The sequence below is a fragment of the Rhodnius prolixus genome, unplaced genomic scaffold, assembly GCF_049639745.1.
Source record: "Rhodnius prolixus isolate KJV_2025 unplaced genomic scaffold, Rpr scaffold_3, whole genome shotgun sequence".
Taxonomy (NCBI): Eukaryota; Metazoa; Arthropoda; class Insecta; order Hemiptera; family Reduviidae; genus Rhodnius; species Rhodnius prolixus.
In genome coordinates, this window is record NW_027411603.1 from 30216061 (window position 1) to 30243382 (window position 27322).

Below are 27322 nucleotides of genomic sequence, written 5' to 3' on the forward strand. Positions count from 1 at the left end.
AGTTATTTTTCACTAATGTATGTCAATGAGTTATTTTTTAGTTTCCACTTTTTTTACCTCATAAAGAATAGTTTCATTTATTTTAATACTGTATTAATGAAATGTTAGTTTATTTATTTTACTTTATTTTTATTTTTTACTGTTTGTGCATTTTTATTGCAACTCCCAGCTAAAGGTATAACCTATAACTTGTAAATAAATAAATAAAAAAAAAAATATTATCCGTATCCTAAACATTATTCTCTAATCTAAATGTTTACCTATAATAGATTACATATATGTACTAGAAGAGGCCAATTAATTTGCTCTAACTGCAGAAATGGGGCTATACTAAGCCCCTATCGGTTAACACTCATTGGCAGCCATAGTTCTTGTCAGCTAAAGTATGTATCAACTTCTCTAGATATATCTATGTAGGAGTCGCCACCGCTTATAAGGGATCCCACTAGCAGCACTGTAGTTGCCAGGAAACTGTAGGACCTGTAATGATTCCTTGCATCTGCACGCCCACGTAATATCCCAGAAGCCAGCTTTAACCCGTCTAACTGCTATCCACCCCAAACTACATAACATTCTCGAAAGAATATTCTCCCATTCAGCAAGCTACCAACTCACTTTCGTCACGCGCATACCACGTGAACAGTACAAGAAGATTTTTTTCGTGTTCTCTCCTATAACACTGGCTAGTGTACCTACAGTTGTATAAAAATAAATAAAATTTAAAGATCTGGTGTTGACAGGTTGATTCTGTAATAATAGAATTGGTCCGAAATAAACGCTCAACCTTTATGAATTCTTTTTTTTTTTTTTTAAAAAAATACCTTGAAGAACTATTTTTATTTCAGGTGATATTATGTATTAGAAAAACGTTTCGCTCTTCATATCTTCAATCGTGTAAGTTATGACTCGCAACTTAACTTAACGCAATCCCAAATTACCCTTTCTGAAGACTAAAGGCTGGCGTTTCCTTGATCATATTACAAAAAAAGAGGCATCCTACGAAGTCACTTCTTCAGTAACCTGTGTTATACAGGGTAAACCAGTAAGTAATGTCCATAAGCCTACTGTGTACATCTAAAGTGGAGTTCAATGACGTATTGGCCAACTTCATATTTTCCACTCTTCTTGAGTGACGTAACTTAAATTTTTTTTTTAAATCATTACTTTTTTGCAATAAAAATGTTATTACTCAGAAAGTTTTAGTCCGAATTCGATTCTGAAGACACGGTTAGAAAGACAGATAAATTTTTTAAAAATTGACACCATTTCGAAGCATAAGTTATTCTCCAAACAGCCTCAGTGCTCGTAAACACGTTTTCATGTAAAACAAACGAAATTTCTCATACGAAGATAAAAGGAATCCTAGAAAATGATATACCGTTTGAAAGCCCATTAAACAAGGAAACTTTTATAAAAAAAAAATGCCAGCACCTGGGTCGGATAATGATCACGTAAGGGCCTAATGAGTTTTCTTAAAAATTCCGATTACTTTTATTTTCCCAGTTTCCGGAGGAAGATTGAGGCTGTTTGGAGAATAATTTATGCTTCGAAATGGTGTCAATTTTTAGAAAATTTATCTGTTTTTCTAACCGTGTCGTCAGAATCGAATTCGGACTAAAACTTGCTGAGTAATAACATTTTTATTGCAAAAAAGTAATGATTTAAAAAAAAAATTAAGTGACGTCACTGAAGAACAGTGGGAAATATGAAGTTGGCCAATACGTCATTGAACTCCACTTTATATGTACTTCACACAGTGGGCCTATGGACATTACTTACTGGTTCACCCTGTGTATTGTTCGCTTTATTTCTGTTTGTTTACGTATTTGGCTGGCATTTTTCTAGGTTTTTGTTCTATTATTTCATTTAATTTTATTTTTATTACTGTCCGATTTTAGTGAAGGAAAGTTATTAATGATAACTCCATAGTTTTTGCTTACTAACTGTTAACATGTGGTATAACTTACTAACAAACCTTTTCATATGTTATCAGGGACTTATTATAAAATTTTATTAATCCAAATTTTGTAGAAATTTTTAGTAGATATGGATAAAGTAATGTTGGATACGTTGTCACATTTATGTATAATTATTGGAATCAAAATTGCATTATCTTTTTTATTACTAATTTTTGGTACCATTCATTTGTGGAGAATACAGAACATAAATTTGATGGGAGATAGTTTTATAAGAAAATATTGTGAATTCCCTTCTTCTTCCAGATTATTAGTAAGTTACTTTATAATTTTCTGGCATTAAGGGGTCTTATGGGATCATCTTTAAACTAAGAACTTTTGATTTAATCTGATTTTTTTTTTTTAAGTTGCGTCAATATCTGTGGCCATTACCGACCGACTTTTTGTAGCGCCTTACCGGGTCCTGTGTTCTCTCGTTACAGTTTTTTGTTTATAAATTTTTATTGTTTTGACTCTAAATTTATGTTCTTATTAATTACGCAACGATAATTTTAAGGCACTAATATGGGTGTCAAAAAAGTTCCTTGCACTATACAGGGTGTTCCATTTTAAGACGGCTCAAATGCATTTTATGCTTAAAGGGTTAATCTGAGCAAAAAATGGTAGAGGAAAAATTTGTTACCCGTCACCTCTAGTTTCAGAATATGGGACTTGATTTTAGATTCCTGCTCGCATGCGCGGCTGACGCGCGACCAAAAGTGAGGGTTCGCAGTTGACCCCCATTTTCATATACCCAGTTTTAAAGAGTATAAAAAGTAATGAAAGAAACCGGAAACCGCAATTCGATATCTTCAAAATTAAAGGTGCTAGGCCATTTCAAAATCTGCTATTTATTAATCATATTTCAATTTTTTAACTTGTTTTCAAAGAGAAAGAAGAGCACGCGATTGGTCATTTTTATGTATTTTTTCATCCCCTTTCTACTAAAAATATTGCCAAGGTAGTAAAGCTAGTTCAAAGGTGTCTTCTAAGATACAGAGAGCTGTTGATAACCTCCTGGCTAACGTGGCTTGCAAGCCAGAGGAGGCACCTTTGAAGGTACGGTACATGCTTCACAAGTTGAGTAAAGTGCATTATTTGATAAATTAAGAAATAAGTTTGATCCTTTACAAAAAAAATATTGATCACTTAAATATGTGTCAGGAGGTTTCCAATTCTTTTGGTAATTAAACGCAACTCTCCCAAAATTGCCAAATAATTAATAAACCTTCTTGTTTGTAACAGATGTAAAATTAATTTTTAGCCATTTTGTGTATGCTTGAGAACATCTAAAGCTCTTATTTGATTTTTCTTAGAAAAATCACTCGGAAAACTACTTATTTCCCGATATTAAGAAAAATACTAGCTCTACTGCCTTGGCAATATTTTTAGTAGAAAGGGGATGAAAAAATACATAAAAATGTCCAATCGTGTGCTCTTCTTTCTCAAGTTAAAAAATTGAAATATGATTAATAAATACCAGATTTTGAAATGGCCTAGCACCTTTAATTTTGAAGATATCGAATTGCGGTTTCCGGTTTCTTTCATAACATTGTATACTCTTTAATACTGGGTATATGAAAATGGGGGTCAACTGCGAACCCTTACATTTGATCGCGCGTCAGCCGCGCATGCGGGCAGAAATCTAAAATCAAGTCACATATTCTGAAACTAGAGGTAACGGGTAACAATTTTTTCCTCTACCATTTTTTGCTCAGATTAAAGGTTTAAACATGAAATGCATTTGAGCCGTCTTAAAATGAACACCCTGTATATTATTCATTATTTCTTGCATTGTAACCTAATATTATGTTCTGCCTTCTTAAAATACGAGGGTCGTTTGAAAAGTCCGTGCAAAGTCAGAGAGATAGCACTACTGGCGCGTATCGAGGTTATGTTTAGTTAGTAGCATCTCTTGGAAGAACACACACCAAGTTTCAGCCAGATCGGTCTATTTCTTTGTGTTCGGCATTCGTTTGAATCGGGGAAGTCGAGTGATTTTCAAAAAATGGACGAAAAAGAATTTCGTGTGTTGATTAAACACTACTTTATGAAAGGCAAAACGCCTCAGGAGACTAAAGAGAAGCTTGATAAACATTATGGTGACTCTGCACCTTCGATTAGAACAGTTGATAAGTGGTTTCAAAATTTTCGGAGTGGTCAAATGGGCACAAGTGACGCTGAACGTTCTGGACGCCCTGTTGAGGTTACTACTCCAGAAATCATTGATAAAATCCATGATATGGTGATGGATGACAAAAGAGTGAAGGTGCGTGAGATTGCTAGTGCTGTGGGCATCTCGAATGAACGGGTACATAATATTTTGCATCAACATTTGGACATGACAAAGCTATCCGCAAGATGGGTGCCGCGATTGCTCACGCTTGACCAAAAACGAAATCGTGTGAAGTGTTGCAAGGACGGTTTGCAGCTGTTCCAGAAGAATCCGCAGGACTTTAAGCGTCGTTTCGTCACTGTGGATGAAACATGGATACATCACTACACTCCTGAGACCAAAGAACAATCTAAACAATGGGGTTACCAAGAGGGAATCTGCGCCAAAAAAGGCGAAGACCGTTCCTTCGGCCGGAAAGATTATGGCGACTGTCTTTTGGGATTCGCAAGGAATAATCCTCATCGACTATCTGGAAAAGGGTAAAACTATTACAGGTGCATATTATTCATCGTTATTGGACCGTTTGAAAACCGAGCTGCAAGAAAAACGCCCACGATTGGCCCACAAAAAAGTCCTTTACCATCACGACAACGCACCAGCTCACACCTCAGCAGTTGTGGTCGCAAAATTAATGGAAATAGGGTTCGAACTCGTTTCACATCCCCCCTATTCTCCAGACTTGGCTCCCTCGGACTACTATTTGTTCCCCAATATGAAGAAATGGCTGGCGGGAAAAAGATTTTATTCAAACGAGGAGGTGATTGCAGAAACGAATGGCTATTTTTCAGACTTGGACAAATCCTATTATTCGGAAGGGATCAACAAACTAGAGCAGCGTTGGACGAAGTGTATAAGCCTAAAAGGAGACTATGTTGAAAAATAAAAAAGGTTTACCCCAAAAAATTAAGTAGTTTTTATTTTTGCACGGACTTTTCAAACGACCCTCGTAAGTAGTTTTTATCAACAACTAGAGCTGGTTTGTAATAGTAAGAAACATTAGTATCCAATTAAAAATTAATTTACAACTAAATTACTACGTATGTATCTTTCCGAATTAATTTGTCGGCTTCGCGCAGAAATAGAATTTATTATTTTCAGGCTATTATTAGGCTAATTATTAAAGCAAACTTTTACTTTTTTTTACCGTACTTTAAAAGAAAAATCCATACGTTTTTATTTATTGTTTCAAAAATATTTGTGATTCAATATCTTCAAGGTAAGATCTCTTTCAATAGAAAAGCAGAAGCTTTTTTATTTAAATTAGTTTTATTTTTTACACGGCTTTCATGGTTAACGTAGGTAACCAGTATCTTTGCTACTAAAACTCTACAATTTTCCATGTTTTATTCTTACAATTTTTTTAATAATTTATAGAGGCCTAATGATGGAACTTGACGTAATTGTTTCACTCCAGGATCCGTTTAGTTTCAGGTAAATTTTAAGGACACATCTACTATGTTTTCTAGTTCTTGTTCGCTGCTCCTTGCAATGGTCTAATAAAGGACACGTATTTGTTTTTAACTTATCCCTTTTTTCTGTCCCAAAACAAGACATAGAGTCTATTTAAAAACAGAAAATAAATTAAAAATCTATTCTTAAAATAACTTAATATCACCGTATGTTCTAATTTTACCCTTAATGCCTAATTAGCCATTAAACGCCGCCCCACCGATGCTGAAAAATTCTGCTGGGGATATTTACACCGTGGGCTTTCTTATAAACAAAATTAACCAAACTACCCATCCCAATTCTAACTACTCGAACCTATACCAAATTTATGGGTTTTTCAAGTAATAAAAAGCACAAAGTTATACATATTAGACACTTTTTTTTTTTAAGTTCAATATAACAGGTTTGTTCATAAACTCCACTTGGGGTTAGAATTTGCGATTAGGGAAGGAATGTACTTTGTAGGCAAACGATTTGTTTATTGTGCCCTTTACAAAAAAAACGTAAAGCAGTAAATCTGGTGTCAACCCTGAAATGACCCTTTCTTACAGCTGTTTAAGAAATCATATTAATCTAGAAGCTGAATATTTAATTTACCAATTCTTACTAAAGAAATAGACAATAAACTTAACTTTACAATCACTTTAAAAACGCCTGATCAGATACGAGGGTCGTTTGAAAAGTCCGTGCAAAGTCAGAGAGATAGCACTACTGGCGCGTATCGAGGTTATGTTTAGTTAGTAGCATCTCTTGGAAGAGCACACACCAAGTTTCAGCCAGATCGGTCTATTTCTTTGTGTTTGGCATTCGTTTGAATCGAGGAAGTCGAGTGATTTTCAAAAAATGGACGAAAAAGAATTTCGTGTGTTGATTAAACACTACTTTATGAAAGGCAAAACGCCTGAGGAGACTAAAGAGAAGCTTGATAAACATTATGGTGACTCTGCACCTTCGATTAGAACAGTTTATAAGTGGCTTCAAAATTTTCGGAGTGGCCATATGGGCACAAGTGACGCTGAACGTTCTGGACGCCCTGTTGAGGTTACTACTCCAGAAATCATTGATAAAATCCATGATATGGTGATGGATGACAGAAGAGTGAAGGTGCGTGAGATTGCTAGTGCTGTGGGCATCTCGAATGAACGGCTACATAATATTTTGCATCAACATTTGGACATGACAAAGCTATCCGCAAGATGGGTGCCGCGATTGCTCACGCTTGACCAAAAACGAAATCGTGTGAAGTGTTGCAAGGACGGTTTGCAGCTGTTCCAGAAGAATCCGCAGGACTTTAAGCGTCGTTTCGTCACTGAGGATGAAACATGGATACATCACTACACTCCTGAGACCAAAGAACAATCTAAAGAATGGGTTACCAAGGGGGAATCTGCGCCAAAAAAGGCGAAGACCGTTCCTTCGGCCGGAAAGTTTATGGCGACTGTCTTTTGGGATTCGCAAGGAATAATCCTCATTGACTATCTGGAAAAGGGTAAAACTATAACTGGTGCCTATTATTCATCGTTATTGGACCGTTTGAAAACCGAACTGCAAGAAAAACGCCCACGATTGGCCCCAAAAAAAGTCCTTTTCCATCACGACAACGCACCAGCTCACACCTCAGCAGATGTGGTCGCAAAATTAATGGAAATAGGGTTCCAACTCGTTTCGCATCCCCCCTATTCTCCAGACTTGGCTCCCTCGGACTACTATTTGTTCCCCAATATGAAGAAATGGCTGGCGGGAAAAAGATTTTATTCAAACGAGGAGGTGATTGCAGAAACGAATGGCTATTTTTCAGACTTGGACAAATCCTATTATTCGGAAGGGATCAACAAACTAGAGCAGCGTTGGACGAAGTGTATAAGCCTAAAAGGAGACTATGTTGAAAAATAAAAAAGGTTTACCCCAAAAAATTAAGTAGTTTTTATTTTTGCACGGACTTTTCAAACGACCCTCGTAGACTAGGTTGTACAAACTTTCAACTTATTAATACCATATTGTACAAATTACCTTGTATTTCAGCTATACGTATAAACATTTCTACGGTATGGAAGAAAGCATTGATTTTCACAGTTAGAAATAAAAAAAGATCTCTGTATTGTTATGAAGATAAAACAAATAAATTTCTTTAAAAAATATGAATCAACAAATAAATGCGAATCTGTGACAAAGGTTCTATTAATACATAATAAAATTTACAGCGTTTTAATATCTTCTTTTATCTTTGGCTATAACAGTACTCAATCCAGCTTCTTCTAGGTCTCCTGTAAGCCTAATTTCGTATTCGATCAATTGTTGTGGACTCTTTGCAGAAACTAGTAAACGTAGGATCTATCAGCCTGAGAAAGACAATAAAATTGTCGAATCCTTGGCGTAAAGACGGAGTAGTTGTTGTTATTCTTGTTGTTTTTTTTTATTTTGACCGAATCCTCGCTATTTAAATTCTAAATATTAATATCCTTGCGCAAGGGCCATGCTAATCTTCTCTGTATCGTTCCAATTTTAGTATATGTACCGCCGAAGCGAGTACAAACTGAAAAAGCATCTTCCCTCAACATACTAACTTATTCTGCGCTCCTATCTTTTCAGATAGATTCTTTCAAGTGAGTACTGGCTCCGCAATCTCTTCTATCTCCACAGTGGGGGCGGCAGTGCCGCAGGGGAGTATACTTGGCCCCGTTCTCTACACAGTATACACATCAGACATACCTGTACAACCCTCTACACTACTCTGTACATATGCAGACGACACAGCCATACTAGCTACAAGTACACATCCTTCATCAGCTTCATAAAAGTTACAGACACACATAAAATAGAATCCTGGGCAAAGAAGTGGAGGATTAAAATGAACTCACAGAAATTGCAGCATGCCACGTTTACTCTCCGGCGGGGCTTCTGTCCACCTGTCCTCTTCAACAGCAATCCTCTTCCCTGTACAGATCTGGTGCGCTACCTTGGGCTCTACATAGACAAACGACTCACGTGGAACCCACACACTAGACTTAAAAGACAAGCAATGACAAAACGTGCGAAACTTCTTTTCAGATTACTTGGACGACGCTCCAAATTGCCCTTAGAACTCAAACGTTAAACAAACAACACTATCCTCAAGCCTATGTGGACCTACGGATTAGAGCTGTGGGGTTCAGACAAACCAACAAATATACGGACTGTACAGACATTTCAGTCAAAACTCCTCCGACAGAAAGCTGACGCTCCTTTCTACGTGACTAACCTAACTCTTCAACACGACCTCAACATTCCCTTTATAGACCAACTCGCCAAGACTAAATTTCAAAAATTCCATAATACTCTCTCAACTAGCTCTATCCTCTTGTACAGTCTCTCGCTTCCTCTGACATCCCTAATACTCCTCGCCGACTGAATTGTCAGGGCCCCGCGACTTCCTTGTAGGCTGAAGACGTAGATTATTACTCTCCTCTCTCCTCCTCGTATCTCCTCCTCACATTCTCCTCTCATATTCTCCTCTCTCCTATAGAGAGTGCTACCACTGGGTAGCTTCTTTCCTCCCGCGCCAGTTTCATATTCAGTCTTCATATTTACTTATTGTATAAAAAAAAATTATAATAATAAGATTTTATGATCACTAATAGATAATACAAAAATTCATTATCAAGCAGAGTACTGATTACATTAACGACAACACTCTCAGATGGTCTCAAGAGATTAGTTTGCCAGTCAGCATAAGAATATGTTTTTTTTGTTTAATAATAAAAATGTATTTCAAATATTCATTCAATTATATTTGCCCCTTGTATCTTTAACTTAATTATCTTTAATTATAATTAGTAATTGTTTTTATATTTAGTCATTTTCTTGACAAGAAATATATGGTATTTGCTATCAAATAACGTAGGCGCCACATAGCCAAATGATTATAAGCGAGGCAAACAAAGTTAAGGTGATATATACTTCGATGTCCTTGCTAGGCCGTGCTTATTTGAATTATTGTTTATGATGAGAACTTTATAGAAAAGAAGTCCCTTTTAAGTCAATCAAAATATTGAATTATAGCGGCAGTGTAGAATGAAAATGGCTCCAAATCACACCGACCACGGCGCTTTGAATAGGTTGGTATAATAATAATAGTCATTATTACAAAAATAAATTATATTTTCACTTATGCATGTTAAAACCTTATGAACAAGTTAATATTCCATGGTCATTGACAGTCTGAGGAGTTGCATGATTAAACTATAAATCAGAAAGAGAAAAAGGAAAACACAAAAAATAAAAAGACTTTTTAATATAAAAATAATAACAATAATAAGAAAGCAGATAATTTTAGTTGTAATGATTCCAGCAAAATTAATAAATTCTATTCTATTGTTGTATATTCTATTGTGTTAGTACAAGCAATAATATTATTACGGGGCATAAAGCAATAAATGGTATACATTTTCGTCTTCATCTATTGCAAAGAGAATTTTATTTTATTTATTTACTTATTTTTCTTTTTCTTTTTTTGAAAGAATGTTTATTTAGGTGAAGACGTTCACCCCTTGTTATCAGTATCTAGCTAATAACTGCACCACCTAGATCGCTGTTCATGTAAGTTAATTAGAATTTAAATCAAGCTGTTTGTACCAGACATGATATCGACTATTTAATGTCATCATCTTAAATCTTCCTGTTAAATTAGATTGTATTAATTTAAAAACATCATTTTCTTTAACTTCTTGATTAATTAAACTAGAAGAAGAAATTCCATTACTATTACATAAATCTATCCAGCCAATACCTGAAACCAACCCACTATTTTATTTATTATTTCTTTAAAGGGTACCCATTAGGAGATCAAAGTCTAGACTATCTAGATATCTCCTCTGTATACTCCCACCATGGTCTAGTTGTAGTTGAAGCTATCCGTTTTGTAGTCATCTTCGTAGCAGTTGGCATCGTAGTGGTAGCTATCCATTCTATAGTCGGACTCGTAGCAAGAGGCCTTGAAGTTGAAATTTTCCACCTTACAGTTGGCATCGTAGTTGAAGTTGTCTCCCATGGAGTTGTCTCTGTTTGATTTGTCCTCCTTGCAGTTGGCATCGTAGTTGAAGTTCTCCAACTTCGAGATGGCATCTTCCTTGTATTTGTCCCCCATGGAGTTGTCTCTGTTTGATTTGTCCTCCTTGCAGTTGGCATCGTAGTTGTACCTATCCATTTCGTGGTCGTCTCCGTAGCAGGAGGCCTCGTAGTTGAAGTTCTCCACCGTCGATAAGGCATCTTACTTGTATTTGTCCCCCATGGAAATGTCTCTGTTTGATTTGTCCTCTTTGCAGTTGGCATCGTAGTTGTACCTATCCATTTCGTGGTCGTCTCCGTAGCAGGAGACCTCGTAGTTGAAGTTCTCCACCGTCGAGAAGGCATCTTACTTGTATTTGTCCCCCATGGAAATGTCTCTGTTTGATTTGTCCTCCTTGCAGTTGGCATCGTAGTTGAAGTTCTCCAACGTCGAGATGGCATCTTCCTTGTATTTGTCCCCCATGGAGTTGTCTCTGTTTGATTTGTCCTCCTTGCAGTTGGCATCGTAGTTACAGCTATACATTTTTTGGTCGTCTTCGTAGCAGGAGACCTCGTAGTTGAAGTTCTACACCGTCGAGAAGGCATCTTACTTGTATTTGTCCCCCATGGAAATGTCTCTGTTTGATTTGTCCTCCTTGCAGTTGGCATCGTAGTTGAAGTTCTCCACCGTCGAGAAGGCATCTTCCTTGTGTTTGTCCCCCATGGAGTTGTCTCTGTTTGATTTCTCCTCCTTGCAGTTGGCATCGTAGTTGTAGCTATCCATTTTATAGTCGGACTCGTAGCAGTAGGAATCGTAGTTATAGATGGCCACAATCGATTATCCCACCTTGCACTCGTTGGTCTCATAGTTACCTGCTCTGTAGCTGCTCGTCTCGAAGTTGTAGTAGTCGGCGTAGTAGAAATTGGGACAGTTGTAGTTATAATGTCATGACATGCAACATTCATTGCCGGGTTACATGGATGTGTTGGACATCCAATGTTTATGGAAGTAGTACAGGGAGCTTGGTATGGAATTGGTACAAAGTAAGGATAGAAGAAAACTGACGTTACGTTTTCTGGATGAGACATTGTTATAGTATCTATTAGTTGTGAATCTGGATAAAATTGGATTAACGGGTAGCTTGAAAGTGCACCACCAAATTGATCCAAATCTCTTTTATTAATTTTTGATTTATATATGCCTAGAAGACTATACGGTCCATAATTTTTTATGAAATTTAAAGTTTCATTTGAATCAGTAACTTTTATACCATTTGGCCACTTCATGCTAAAGCTTTTGGTGAGAATTTTTTGTGTCTTCGCTGTAAATGTTTTGAGCAAGTTATTCCATCTTTTTGAATCATCTGTAAGTACGCGGGACGAATTATTATGGTTTTCTTTGAATGTTCCTTCCTAAAACATTTTATTATAAATTAATGTAAGTATAAAGTTATTTACAAAGCGTGAGCTACAGCCCAACGTTCATACAAGGTGGAAGAGGCCCTTAGTATGTGTCCTACTTTCTATTAATTATTTGCTGGAGGAAATAAGCAATATGTTAGTGGGCTAGCAATGAATGGAGGCTATTGCAACTTAAATATTAGTATTTTATAATTAATAGTAGGCTGCATCAGCATTAGAGAAGTAACTTCACATAGGGCTCTAAATTTTCGTTTACAGGAATTCAATATATTTATTTTGTTGAACTATTACCATCAACAATTCACTTTCTTTTAAAATGACTGCAATTAAATTGTTTCTTTATAATAAAACTGTCCGGCAGGACAGTTGTATAAAGGTTGATCATCAAAAACTGCTCGAATAAGCGTAAGGTTGAAAGACACCCAACTTTGATAATTTTTTTCTCTTTTTCATTAAAAGATAAAATTCCATCAACGGATAGGCAAGCCAAAACTCTGGACTTCCACGCTTTGCTTGTAGCAGCACTTATGGTGGCGAAGTCGAGATCTAGGCAGGCTAGAGTTATTCGACGTTCAGGTTGTTTTTTCTACAAACTTTTGGTGTGGAGTTTTAAGAAATCAACTAATCGGCCCATACTTCTACAGAAAGAACTTAACTGGTGCTAGGTATCTAACTTTTTTAAGGATACATTTTGCCACTTCTGCTTGATGATGTTCCTCTACAACGTAGGCTAGATATGTATTTTCAACAAGATGGTTGCCCCGCACATAATGCGAGAGTTGTTCGAAGTTAACTGGACAGAAATTTCCATGAAAACTGCTTAGGGATTCATTGTCCCATCCAGTAGCCACCTCGATCTCTGGACTTAACCCCAATGGACTATTTTTTGTGGGGATATCTAAAAAATAAAGCTTACAGTAACCTGAAACATCGAATAACTCTAGCCTGCCTAGATCATGACTTCGCCAATAAGTGCTGCTACAAGCAAAGCGTGGGAGTAAAGAGTTTTGGCTTGCCTATTCGTTGATCATGCCTATTTTGAACAGATTCTTTAGAAAAAATAACGTAATTTTGACAATAAACTGAATTTTCTTTTTCATATTTTAAATTTCCATAACTTTTGAAAAACCTAACCGATTTCAATTTTTTTTTTTTTTTTTTCTAGGAGCTCAAATACTACAAAAATATGCTACAAAAATATAACGTTCCATTTGAAAAAACAAAGTTGGATGCTGTATCTCGAGATACAGAGGTTTAAAAAAATGGGACAATCACTAAAAATAAACTAGATTAAAAATGATAAAATATGTGTTTTTTATTTTTTCGAAATTTCCCGCCGTTTAAAAAAAAAGTTGGAGCATATAACTCTGATCACCCTGTATATATTTATATAAACTGATTGAAATGGAATAAAAGAAGTCCTTAACACTTTTGGCCATCACATTTAAACCTCTTAACCTTTAAAAAAATGTTAGACACCTCTTACTAGAGACCAGAGAGCTTATCTTGGATCTTATTAGAGAAAAGTGGTGGGTGATGATTATCAGATCAAGAGAAAATGAAGCTATTTAAAGAAAAAACGCCAGAAAGATTTCCAGCATTTTTGGTCTCAAGAAAAATGTAGCTAATATTGGGAAACACTCCAGCAAGAATAAAGGAAAATCGGTTATTAAAAATAATTTTTATACTTACTGCAAAAATTTCTAATAATTGTATAATTATCAACACCAAATAATACTTGTAGGCAATCATTTTAATGTACCTTCTATGTGCCACCAGTATTAATAAAATTCTTTTATTTTATTTATAATATAATGCTTTATAGAGAATACATTCTGTAGCTAGAGAGCGCTAGAGTTGGCCTCTGCTAGACAATAAAAACTACAATGGAAAATAAACATAAAATAACATACAATAAATAATAAAATTTCAGCCATAAGAAACGAACATATAAATGTTACAAGAACAAAAAAAAAACAAATTCTATTCAAATGATAATATTAATTGTTGGTGCTGATTCCTTCATATAATTGAGTTAATATATGTATTAACTAACACAACTAATATATTTAATAGCACAACATACTTTTAATCAATCTCTTAGAGGATTACAATAACTAATAACTACAATAACTGTATAATAACTCGCGAAAAGTCCAAGTCTCTTCCGCCAACCCGCCACACAGATCTCACCCACCGGGCCAACAACGCCTCCTCAAGTAGGTTGTCAGAGCGGGACCTCTCTTTCTAATTGTTATCTTTCTTTTTGGCTCTACGGACTAATAATAATAATAATGTTTTATTTGTAAAAAAAAGAAAGTAAATAGAATTACATTCAAAAATAAATAAATTAAAAACATTCTACGGCATGGAAGTTCCGTCTGCCGGAGGGTTAAAGCAAAATTAATAAAGCAAAATAAGCACTACATAATACACAGTACAAAAATTAAATTAGACAGAATAAATAAATAATAATAATAAAAATTAACAGCATAAAAAAAAAAAAAATTAAAAAAATGAAAAATGAACAGGAAATAAAAACAGAATAACTGATAGCTGCTAATCTAAAGAAAATTAGACATACTTTGAAAAAAGAAAAGAAAAATACATAAATAAATAGAATAGAAATGAGAAAACTGAGAAATACAAGATGGCAAAAATGAAAATATAAAGAATTTGATATACTATTGGAATTAATATATTTGAAAGAAATTCACGCAAGCCTCGAAGACAATAAGACTAAGATCGTCATTAAATGAGAATTTTCAGAAAGAAAATTAGATAAATTCTGAAAATCTGAATTCCAAGAATTATAGTTTAAATATACTGGCAAGATAAACAACTCGAACTTACTTTTAAGATATATCACATCTACACCATCAATATTGTAAAGTTTTTCTATCTTTATCTAAAAATAACTTTAGCTATAACTAATGCCTGCCACTAGTTAATTAATTAATATGTGGATTTGATTAAATAATAAAACTCGCTAAATTTGTAAGTAATAACCTGATTTATTAACACATTACTTTTACTAACATTAACATTTACTAGCAACTAACGCTATTCATTACAGTTACCATTTACAACAGTCACAACAGTTTACTGTTACTTACTCACTACGTAACGCCAAAAAACTGTTCCCCGACTGACCACTGGTCCGCACTGCACCGAATTGCACTAGTCTCTGCTACACAAACAAAGCTCTACTCACTAACTGACTAACCACCTGACTAGCTAACTTTGAAGCACTCCGCAACACTGACTCTCTCAAAACTAACTCATAAACTTGACTATAAACTCTAAACTAATTTCTCCAGCTGTGTCTGCCTCCTTTTAACTGCGACTGCCCCACTCCGTCTGTGTCACGCCCACCGGCCGGTCACTGGCTGAGGAAAACACATACTACCACCACCCCAACTAGGGCCTTTCTATTAGCTGGCTTTTACACAGCGGTGGTCCGTTACAGGCTACGGTCACTAAACTCCTGGAACAATCTAGCCCTTTCTCCTCTGGCTCAGGTAGAGACCGGACTTTTGTTTACACAGTGTCGTCCTGTTACCGACTTTGGTCGCTTAACCCCTAGAACAATCTAGGCCTTTCTTCTCTGGCCAGGTCAACTTCGTTACAATATTAATAAATTTAACTAAATTATGAGAAAGATTAGAATTAATTGCAAACTAAGTACCACCAATTGCACGACCATAAATCTGCAGCATACCAACACAGAGAATAACCATCAAAGAACTTGCTATAAAAATTAAATTTATCTTCTGTATTGAAAGTTTCTAACAAAACAAAAACATAATTTTTAAGGAAACTTATAAAAGAATTAGAATCAGATAATTTCGATTTAAGGCCAGCTAGATTATGAAAAATAAACGTGATACTATTAGTAAAACTAGTTGATGTAACTTTCCGCTGGTGGACAGCGTTTCCTCAGCTGTGGAGCTGTGTAGAAGGGGTCATCGTAGATACCATCGGAGAAGGCAAACTCTTTGAGATGTAAAATAATCCTTTCGTAGAGAATTACACTGGATCGCAGCAATGAAAATAGACAGAGGTACACCAAGCAACTCATTAATTCTCTTCACTCCACTTTCCGCACCATGCATTAGACCTTTAGTTGCGCACCAATCAAACCTCAGATTTTCTAGAATAAGCCTCTCTTTTTCCTAGTTTTCTCAGAAAAGTCCTGATGAATTCTGAATCCGGTTCCTTTCAGCCTCCCTAAAGCGTTTATAACTAACCATTTATCAGAATTCCGCACAAAATTGACGTCAAAATCGGTCTGTTGCATACATTCATACTCCCAAGAGGAAATGTTTGCAAATGATCTACATTTATATTTACTTTTAAAACTTCATTGCAAAACTCAGAAATAATTTTTCCAAAGTTATCCTGATTATTGTAAGATAAACCCTTGAATATAAGATTATTACGCCGGGATTTATTATCAATTTCATCCAATTCAGTCTTTGCGTTCTCATTTTTAAGAGCACAAATCTCTTTTTTTAAAGGTAGGTTTTCATTTTTCAATGAAGCTTTATGAAGAATTATGTAAGCTAAGAAAGTCTTGTTTGGTGACCAAATTAGCAAGTTTATCATCAAGTAAATTAGATAACTGCTTCATTATGAGATCCATGTGTAACTGACTGCTCTCTTTGCGGCTAGCCATTTCGTTAGTAAACTTTTTAATTTTATTAACAACTTCAGGAGAGCTTCTAGGTCTCTTTAAACTACCAGAACTTGACAAGTCACGCGGAGAGTCAAGAGAAGAAGAGTGCACTAATTTAGGAGGTATGCATGAGTTGTGATTTAATTAACGAAAGTTCATATAAAACTTTGAAAATATAAAGGTTTAAAAACGTAAAGAATGTTACAAAACGTAACTTGAAGTCAGAAAAATAGGTACGTTCAGTGAGGAATAGGCTGACATGCAGGCCTAAATCAGATGTTAGCTGAACTTGACCTTTAATTGCAATACTATGTCACTTTATGATAATCTACCAGCTCTAGTATATCAACTAGTCTCTACGGACTGATATAGGTGATCACAACTCTCTGGCCTAGACCTCTCTGACCAGTCACCTGTCCCCACTCTCTCACCAGACGCGCGTGTCTCCATCATTCCTCCACTCGCTGCGCCTGCGCTGCTGCTACACACGTATAACCACTACATCACTCCTCCCTTAAAGCGAAGTGGAACCTAATTGTTCGCGAATTTTCCTCCGCTGAATAGGACGTCACCATTCTGCGGGCGTTTTTGGCATGGTCTTTGGCATGCCCGTCTGCTTCTACTACTAACTTAGCACAAAAATCACTTAAAAAAAAAATTATATAACTTTATAAATTATTTATTTGTTAAGAAATTACCTATTTAAATATTTAGAGCAGAACTTATTAATATAATTATTCAAGAAACATAATAATACTTGCTTATACATCAGATAAAACTAAAAATGAAACTGATTTACTCATTTAAATACCTTTGTTTTCTTTTTTTCCAATCAAGAGTAGAGTTGTATAAGCTATGTTGACGGTTAAGGTGGCGTTAAACTGAAATTAGAAGGTGACGCTTCCAGGGTATTTGATTTTATCTACTTTTGCCTCCCGAATTTGGAGTAACCCCTCGCCGGTATTCTCCTGTACCCCTAAGTTCATAGGGTGACCGAGACTGTAGCGGACAGGCGGTGATCTCCTTAGGATCGGGCCTCCAAGTGCTATCCTTACAACTTTCCTCCTCCTCCGAGGAGTTCTGCCGTTCTTCGACCCCCAGTTGCTCGTCACCAGTTGCCTGAATGGCTTCAGCATTTGTTTGGGAAAGGCTTCTGAATCTTGTTAGTTCTGCGGTCGCCTCGTCATTACTGTTTTCCTCACTACTCATCAACGAATTGTCCGCACCGTTCGTATTTGGCTCCTATACTTTTGCACTTTCTACAGAAACGTCTTCGACTCCTTCCCTACCAAAGGCTTCTTTGAGCTGATTGGCATGAACTACCGCTACTTTGTTCAGGGAAAGTTGATAGTTCCACGGAGAAGACCGGGCCATCACTATATGCGGACCGGTCCAGGGCCTCCTAAATTTCCGGGCGTGCCCCGGTGGAACCGATGATTCGCGCATGTGCACGCGTTGGCCCACCGCAAATTCTCGTTCTTTCTTCCCTCGGTCCTGTCCATTTCCTACGTGCCTTTATAGTTGCCTCCCACGCACCCTGGTGCGCTTCCGTCGATTTCAACTGTAATGCCTGAATATGTTCTTCCACCCCGGAAGGTAAGCTAGCTAGCGAGAGCGAGCAACTCAACGGAACTTGCCATTCCTTACCATACAAAAGGAAATGAGAGCTACCCCGTGGACGAAGGTGTAGTCGATAGAGCAAACGGGATCTATGCGTCCCAATCCAGACCATCTCTACGCACAAAAAATTATATATGATCCACCACTGTCCTGTGGAACCGTTCGATCATTTCGTTGCGGAGTCGACACTCCCTGACATTCACCTCTACATCCTTGTCCAGGCCGGGCCAGTAAAACCATTTCTTGATTCGAGCGGTTGTTCGTTCGTCTTCCGGATGGCCTGATTACGGTGTGTCGTGGCACATGTAAAGGGCATTGGCCCGAAGAGATACCGTTACCATTTTTCTTCACTTTTCTTAATCTGTATGTCCCGCGGACCAATACCATAGCCCATTCGGTCTTTTCTTCACTTTCGCCTAACTACCTTGCGAAATCTCGATGCACCACTCATCTTGTACCCGCTCCTGCAAGAATTTTTTTTCGCTCGGAAATTTGTGTTTGGCCTCAATTCTACCGACTGTTCGACTAAGGGCATACGCATAAAAGTGTTTATTTCCTGGTCGATGGATGACTTCATAGTCATACTCCATCAACCGTAGAGACCACTTAGTCAAACGCGCCGAAGGTATCCACTACAGGGCCGCATGATTGGTTACCAGGGTTAACCGTCTTCCCAATAAATAACACCTAAATTGTGCGTTGGCCCAGATAACCGCTAGAACTTCCCTCTCCGTATTCGAATAGTTTTGCTCAGCTTTACCCAGTGGCGACTTGCATAGGCTATTGGTGTTTCTGCGCCATTGTGCCTTTGAGCCAAAACTGCCCTTAACGCCACACTGGAAGCATCTGTTGCAAGTATGAAGGGGTTTGTAAAGTCCGGATATATCAATACCATTTCTGAGCGAAACGTGAGCGAAAACATCAAAGGCTTTTTGCTGCTCTGTTCTCCACTGAAACGTTATTTCCTTTCTTAACAAAGAGGTTTCGCTAGGTCCGAAAAGCTAGCAATGAATCGGCGGTAGTATCCTGCCAGTCCCAGGAATCCCTTAACTTCTTTACAATTACAAGGAATTTTATATCCTTTCATAGCCTCTACCTTCTCGGGATCAGGCTTTACGCCGGTTGCTGTAACTAACTGACTAAGATTCTTTACTTCCGGCTGTTTCGCTAGGTCCGAAAAGCTAGCAATGAAACGGCGGTAGTATCCTGCCAGTCACAGGAATCCCTTAACTTTTTTACAATTGCAAGGAATTTTATATCCTTTCATAGCCTCTACCTTCTCGGGATCAGGCTTTAAGCCGGTTGCTGCAACTAACTGTCTAAGATTCTTTACTTCCGGCTGTACAAAATGACATTTTTCCATCCGAAGTTTCAAGTTGGCACCCCGCAAGCGTTCCTGGACCTTTCTCATTCGGGAACAATGCTCCTCCAGACTAGCCGAGAAGATGATAATATCATCCAAGCAGATAAATCATTCCTCCCCAATCATGTGGGCGAGCAATCACAACCTATGTGGACCTACGGATTAGAGCTGTGGGGTTCAGCCAAACCAACAAATATACGGACTGTATAAACATTTCAGTCAAAACTCCTCCGACAGATAACTGATGCTCCTTTCTACGGTGACTGACCGTACTCTTCATTACGACCTTAACATTCCCTTTACACACCAACTCGCCAAGACGAAATATCAAAAATTCCATACTTCTCTCTCGACTAGCTCTAATCCTCTTGTACTGTCTCTCACTACTTCTGACATCTCTAACACTCTTCGCCGACTGAATTGCCAGGGCCACGCGACTTCCTTGTAGGCTGAAGACGTAGATTATTACTCTCCTCTCTCCTCCTCGTATCTCCTCCTCACATTCTCCTCTCATATTCTCCTCTCTCCTATAGAGAGTGCTACCACTGGGTAGCTTCTCTCCTCCCGCACCAGTTTCATATTCAGTCTTCATATTTACTTATTGTATACAGTATACAGATTGTAAATAACAAAATAAATTTAAAAAAAAATAATAATAATAATATTTTATGATCACTAATAGATAATACAAAAATTCATTATCAAGCAGAGTACTGATTACATTAACGACAACACTCTCAGATGGTCTCAAGAGATTAGTTTGCCAGTCAGCATAAGAATATGTTTTTTTGTTTAATAATAAAAATGTATTTCAAATATTCATTCAATTATATTTGCCCCTTGTATCTTTAACTTAATTATCTTTAATTATAATTATTAATTGTTTTTATAATTAGTCATTTTCTTGACAAGAAATATATGGTATTTGCTATCAAATAAAGTAGGCGCCACATAGCCAAATGATTATAGGCGAGGCAAACAAAGTTAAGGTGATATATACTTCGATGTCCTTGCTAGGCCGTGCTTATTTGAATTATTGTTTATGATGAGAACTTTACAGAAAAGAAGTCCCTTTTAAGTCAATCAAAATATTGAATTATAGCGGCAGTGTAGAATGAAAATGACTCCAAAATCACACCGACCACGGCGCTTTGAATAGGTTGATATTATAATAATAATAGTCATGATTACAATAATAAATTATATTTTCACTTATGCATGTTAAAAACTTATGAACAAGTCAATATTCCATGGTCATTGACAGTCTGAGGAGTTGCATGATTAAACTATAAATCAGAAAGAGAAAAAGGAAAACACAAAAAATAAAAAGACTTTTTAATATGAAAATAATAACAATAATAAGAAAGCAGATAATTTTAGTTGTAATGATTCCAGCAAAATTAATAAATTCTATTCTATTGTTGTATATTCTATTGTGTTAGTACAAGCAATAATATTATTACATATATTATTACGGGGCATAAAGCAATAAATGGTATACATTTTCGTCTTCGATCTATTGCAAAGAGAATTTTATTTTATTTATTTACTTATTTTTCTTTTTTTTTTGTGAAAGAATGTTTATTTAGGTGAAGACGTTCACCCCTTGCTAAGAGACCCCTTGCTAGATCAGTATGTAGCTAATAACTGCACCACCTAGATCGCTGTTCATGTAAGTTAATTAGAATTTAAATCAAGCTGTTTGTACCAGACATGATATCGACTATTTAATGTCATCATCTTAAATCTTCCTGTTAAATTAGATTGTATTAATTTAAAAACATCATTTTCTTTAACTTCTTGATTAATTAAACTAGAAGAAGAAATTCCATTACTATTACATAAATCTATCCAGCCAAAACCTGAAACCAACCCACTATTTTATTTATTATTTCTTTAAAGGGTACCCATTAGGAGATCAAAGTCTAGACTATCTAGATATCTCCTCTGTATAATCCCACCATGGTCTAGTTGTAGGTGAAGCTATCCGTGTTGTAGTCATCTTCGTAGCAGTTGGCATCGTAGTTGAAGTTCTCCACCGTCGAGAAGGCATCTTCCTTGTATTTGTCCCCAATGGAGTTGTCTCTATTAGATTTGTCCTCCTTGCAGTTGGCATCGTAGTTGAAGTTCTCAAACGTCGAGAAGGCATCTTCCTTGTATTTGTCCCCCATAGAGTTATCTCTAATAGATTTGTCCTCCTTGCAGTTGGCATCGTGGTTGTAGCTATCCATTTTATTGTCGGACTCGTAGCAGTAGGAATCGCAGTTATAGATGGCCACAATCGATTATCCCACCTTGCACTCGTTGGTCTCATAGTTACCTGCTCTGTAGCTGCTCGTCTCGTAGTTGTAGTAGTCGGCGTAGTAGAAATTGGGACAGTTGTAGTTATAATGTCATGACACGCAACATTCATTGCCGGGTTACATGGATGTGTTTGACACCCAATATTTATGGGTGTTGTGCAGGGAGCTTGGTATGGAATTGGTACAATGTAAGGATAGAAGAAAACTGACGTTACGTTTTCTGGATGAGACTTTGTTATAGTATCTATTAGTTGTGAATCTGGATAAAATTGGATTAACGGGTAGCTTGAAAGTGCACCACCAAATTGATCCAAATCTCTTTTATTAATTTTTGATTTATCTATGCCTGGAAGACTATACGGTCCATTATTTTTTATGAAATTTAAAGTTTCATTTGAAACAGTAACTTTTATACCATTTGGCCACTTCATGCTAAAGCTTTTGGTGAGATTTTTTTGTGCCTTCGCTGTAAATGTTTTGAGCAAGTTATTCCATCTTTTTGAATCATCTGTAAGTACGCGGGACGAATTATTATAGTTTTCTTTGAATGTTCCTTCCTAAAACATTTTATTATAAATTAATGTAAGTATAAAATTATTTACAAAGCGAGAGCTACAGCCCAACGTTCTTACAAGGTGGAAGTGGCCCTTAGTATGTGTCCTACTTTCTATTAATTATTTGCTGGAGGAAATAAGCAATATGTTAGTGGGCTAGCAATGAGTGGAGGCTATTGCAACTTAAATATTTGTATTTTATAATTAATAGTGGGCTGCATCAGCATTAGAGAAGTAACTTCTCACAGGGCTTTAAATTTGCGTTTACAGGAATTCAATATTTTAATTTCTTGAACTATTACCATCAACAATTCACTTTCTTTTAAAATGACTGCAATTAAATTGTTTCTTTATAATAAAACTGTCCGGTAGGACAGTTGTGTAAAGGTTGATCATCAAAAACTGCTCGAACAAGCGTAACGTTGAAAGACAACCAACTTTGATAATTTTTTTCTCTTTTTCTATAAAAGATAAAATTCCAGAGTTATTACTAATAACTCTGTAAATCTTAGCCCGATAAAATTTGGCAGGATGAGAGGGTTAGCGTTTAGAACCCTACGTACCATTAAAACGACGTTCTGCTCTTACACCTACTAAGGGGAAATTTCGCAATATTAAAAATTATCATTTCGTGAACCTATTTTCTTCAATGAAGTGTTATTAGGTTCAAAAAGTCATGTAGATTTGCATTTTTATTGGTTTCGACGCTGTGTATCTTTAACATAGTAGACGAGTTTGCCCCATGCTGGTCAGGCCCTCTCTATAACTAACATATTATTACTAATCTTTCTAGTACAACGTTAAATCCGATTTTGCTAAAATGTAGCACGAAGAAGTGTTTAAAGCTTCCCTATGTGACTCTTAAGTGCCATCATGCTCTTACACCTACTAATGGGAAGTTCTGCAAACGTTCATATTATCGAAATAAGAACTGATTTTAATGAATGAATTGTCTTTCAATTTGAAGTTTTAGATACGGTAGATACGGGTTTTTTTTAGAGTCTCGTTAGTGTATACTTAGGAGGGGAGTTTGTCCCATGTAAATAAAGCCCCTTTTAAACGGTTATTAATAATAATTCCGTAAATCTTCGCCCGTCTTTGACCAAACTAGGCAAGAAGAAGAATTTAGAATACGTGACATTTAAGTATCATCCTGCTCTTACACCACCTACTAGGGGGAAGCATTTGCAACTATGCCGTTTTTGCAGTTTAAATTCTCTTGCCGTTTACGGAGAAGAACTGTAATTGCAAATAACTTTTCTTTCTCCTCTTTAGAAGTTTATCTTTTTTTCTTTAATTGGAAGGTACTGGTAATTGCAATTTTCTTTCTTTATCCCTCTTAATGTGTTGTAATTAAGTGATATTATTCATCACTTAATTCCACAACATTTCTCTACTCTCCGTGTTCTTCCCATCAACATGTCACCATTCCCCCATTACTTGTACCAGTTTTTTTTTTCATCCTAGACCTTCCAACTACTTATTAATGTAAACCAGAAAAAGCATTTGTAAATAAAATTTGTCTTTCTCTCTGTGGGAGAATTAACATGTGAAACCATTATCGCCTAACTCTTGAAACTTCAAAACCTATTTGTCTCAGAGAGGTGGTTATTGATAGAGACACTTTGGTTTTTTTAGGTACCTATTAAAGTTTAGTATACAGGGTGACCAGAGTTATATGCTCCACCCACTTTTTCTTTAAACGGCGGGAAATTACGAAAAAATAAAATACACGTATTTGATCATTTTTAGTCTAGTTTATTTTTAGTGATTGATCCATTTTTTTAAACCCCTGTAACTCGAGATACAGCATCCAACTTTGTTTTTTCAAATGGAACGTTATATTTTTTTTTGCATATTTTTATAGTTTTTGAGCTCCTAAAAAAAAAAAAAACAAAAAAAATTATCGAAATCGGTTAGGTTTTTCAAAAGTTATGGTAATTTAAAATATGAAAAACTTTCAGTTTATAGTCAAAATTACGTTATTTTTTCTATGGAATCTGTTCAAACTGGGCACAATCAACGGATAGGCAAGCCAATACTCTGGATTTCCACGCATTGCTTGTAGCAGCACTTATGGTGGCGAAGTCGAGATCTAGGCAGGCTAGAGTTATTCGACGTTCAGGTTGTTTTTTCTAGAAACGTTTGGTGTGGAGTTTTAGGAAATCAACTAATCGGCTCATACTTCTACAGAGAGAACTTAACTGGTGCAAGGTATCTAACTTTTTTTAAGAGACATTTTGCCAGTTCTGCTTGATGATGTTCCTCTACAACGTCGGCTAGATATGTATTTTCAACAAGATGTTTGCCCGGCACATAATGCGAGAGTTGTTCGAAGTTAACTGGACAGAAATTTCCATGAAAAGTGCTTAGGGACTCATTGTCCCATCCGGTAGCCACCTCGATCTCTGGACTTAACCCCAATGGACTATTTTTTTGTGAGGATATCTAAAAAATAAAGTTTACAGTAACCTTAATCCCGTGGCTTCAGTCGATGATCTGAAACATCGAATAACTCTAGCCTGCCTAGATCATGACTTCGCCAATAAGTGCTGCTACAAGCAAAGCGTGGGAGTCAAGAGTTTTGGCTTGCCTATCCGTTGATCATGCCCATTTTGAACAGATTCTTTAGAAAAAATAACGTAATTTTGACAATAAACTGAAATTTATTTTTCATATTTTAAATTTCCATAACTTTTGAAAAACCTAACCGATTTCAATTTTTTTTTTTTTTTTTTTAGGAGCTCAAATACTATAAAAATATACAACAAAAATATAACGTTCCATTTGAAAAAACAAAGTTGGATGCTGTATCTCGAGATACAGGGGCTTAAAAAAATGGGTCAATCACTAAAAATAAAGTTGATTAAAAATGATATGTTTTTTATTTTTTCGAAATTTCCCGCCGTTTAAAAAAAAAGTGGGTGGAGCATATAACTCTGGTCACCCTGTATATATTTATATAAACTGATTGAAATGGAATAAAAGAAGTCCTTAACACTTTTGGCCATCACATTTAAACCTCTTAACCTTTAAAAAAATGTTAGACACCTCTTACTAGAGACCAGAGAGCTTATCTTGGATCTTATTAGAGAAAAGTGGTGGGTGATGATTATCAGATCAAGAGAAAATGAAGCTATTTAAAGAAAAAACGCCAGAAAGATTTCCAGCATTTTTAGTCTCAAGAAAAATGTAGCTAATATTGGGAAACACTCCAGCAAGAATAAAGGAAAATAGGTTATTAAAAATAATTTTTATACTTACTGCAAAAATTTCTAATAATTGTATAATTATCAACACCAAATAATACTTGTAGGCAATCATTTTAATGTACCTTCTATGTGCCACCAGTATTAATAAAATTCTTTTATTTTATTTATAATATAATGCTTTATAGAGAATACATTCTGTAGCTAGAGAGCGCTAGAGTTGGCCTCTGCTAGACAATAAAAACTACAATGGAAAATAAACATAAAATAACATACAATAAATAATAAAATTTCAGCCATAAGAAACGAAAATATAAATGTTACAAGAACAAAAAAAAACAAATTCTATTCAAATGATAATATTAATTGTTGGTGCTGATTCCTTCATATAATTAAGTTAAGTTACTGAAAATTTAAATTTATTTCTAAAAAAGAGATATCCTTATTGTAACCGACCTAGCGGTTACGGAGACAAGAGCTTTTGACACAACTTTTCTTATTATATGGCAATAGGTTTATTTACAATATTCATAGTTAATACTTTAGCTTCATACATACAAGTTATTATTATTATTATTTATTTATTTGTTACATGGGCATAGCCCTATACAAAGGAGTTGCTACAAAAAACAAAAAACAGTACATATACAAAAAACAAAAAGAAAAACTTCCATAGCAAACAAAAGAAAACAATACCAGGTTATAATTTAAGTAATAATTAATAGAAATCAAAATCATCTTGCGATAAATGAGTTATTAAATATTCATATAAATCAATAATTCATATTATTAGTTAAACACTGTATTATTCATTTAGAATAAATGCCCTCAGTTTTAACACATTTTCCACATAATAGTATAATTTTTTTATATTTTCAGCACTGATATTATGAAATAATATTGGAAAATTAAATTGATCAACTTCTTGTAAAAAACCTAAATATTTTAAACGAAATTGTAAATATATTGGGCAATTTAACAAAATATGGGACAAATCTTCAAATTGGGCGGATTTAATGTATATGTAATTTTACCAATACTAATCTTCAATACATATTTAGAGGACAAACGCAACTGAGAGAGCAATCGTATAAATTTAAAAGAAATAGGAAAATTCAAATAATTCTGTGGCTCCTGATCATTAAAAACTAACGCAGAATAGATTAAACTGAAATTGGAGCTGTGCAATTTGCAAAGGTCAGATTCTTTTAGCGACTTTTTATAGCTAACTAAAAACTGTTTCAACTGCTTCTTCAAACTGGAAATATTGTCATTGAATAAAATATCTGATAGATTTAAAGAAGGGAACAAGAAATTTAATTGTTAAACCCAATTATACTTGGTATTTACTGCATTACGACTTAATTCCAACAGCTTTAGAAAACACAGCAACGGGTATCTGTTGGGCGACATAGCTTTTAATTTATAAATCCAGTTATCAGCAAACTTGAGAAGAAGATAACTAATGTGTACCGCACCAAATTCCAAACGCACGGCAAAGTTGGGCGTACAACGTGGTAATCCAAGCAAACGCTTGTAAAAATTTAGACTACATGCATCCAACGTGTTGC

At 35.7% G+C, this 27322-nt stretch overlaps 2 protein-coding genes, 1 long non-coding RNA gene and 1 other non-coding gene across 6 annotated transcripts; 1 reads left to right on the forward strand and 3 right to left on the reverse strand.

Annotated features, from left to right (window-relative positions):
* Positions 1-1866: 1866 nt before the first annotated feature.
* On the forward strand, positions 1867-9302 carry LOC141453633 (uncharacterized). 2 transcript variants are annotated; one of them, XR_012458103.1, is made up of 4 exons: positions 1867-2229; positions 5506-5562; positions 7603-7752; positions 9198-9302. It is a non-coding gene; the product is annotated as an uncharacterized lncRNA (long non-coding RNA). The 2 variants fall into 2 exon arrangements; XR_012458102.1 differs by lacking the exon at positions 9198-9302 and having other exon boundaries at positions 1882-2229; positions 7603-7778.
* On the reverse strand, positions 8004-8110 carry LOC141453876 (U6 spliceosomal RNA). Its single transcript, XR_012458271.1, has one exon. It is a non-coding gene; the product is annotated as a U6 spliceosomal RNA (small nuclear RNA).
* Positions 9303-9766: 464 nt separating the features above from the next.
* Positions 9767-14535, reverse strand: LOC141453157 (uncharacterized). Its single transcript, XM_074125980.1, has 2 exons — positions 13717-14535; positions 9767-12015 (listed from the first exon to the last, which is right to left on the reverse strand). Exons 1-2 carry the CDS (start codon positions 13774-13776, stop codon positions 10414-10416), a joined length of 1662 nt encoding a protein of 553 aa, XP_073982081.1. The 5' UTR covers positions 13777-14535; the 3' UTR covers positions 9767-10413.
* Positions 14536-20569: 6034 nt separating this feature from the next.
* LOC141453611 (uncharacterized) lies at positions 20570-26070 on the reverse strand. 2 transcript variants are annotated; one of them, XM_074127037.1, is made up of 2 exons: positions 25807-26070; positions 20570-22496 (listed from the first exon to the last, which is right to left on the reverse strand). In XM_074127037.1, exon 2 carries the CDS (start codon positions 22417-22419, stop codon positions 21616-21618), a length of 804 nt encoding a protein of 267 aa, XP_073983138.1. In that variant the 5' UTR covers positions 22420-22496; positions 25807-26070; the 3' UTR covers positions 20570-21615. The 2 variants fall into 2 exon arrangements, with proteins under 2 accessions (XP_073983138.1, XP_073983137.1); XM_074127036.1 differs by having other exon boundaries at positions 20574-22545.
* Positions 26071-27322: the final 1252 nt, after the last annotated feature.

Bases quoted from the DNA above. Each gene is read 5' to 3' on its own strand.
- LOC141453157 (XM_074125980.1), bottom strand. From the start codon at position 13,776: ATGATTGCCTACAAGTATTATTTGGTGTTGATAATTATACAATTATTA. The intron at 12,016-13,716 runs GTAAGTATAAAA...AAAATGTTTTAG, and splicing joins AATTATTAGAAATTTTTGCA to GAAGGAACATTCAAAGAAAA.
- LOC141453611 (XM_074127036.1), bottom strand. From the start codon at position 25,866: ATGATTGCCTACAAGTATTATTTGGTGTTGATAATTATACAATTATTA. The intron at 22,546-25,806 runs GTAAGTATAAAA...AAAATGTTTTAG, and splicing joins AATTATTAGAAATTTTTGCA to GAAGGAACATTCAAAGAAAA.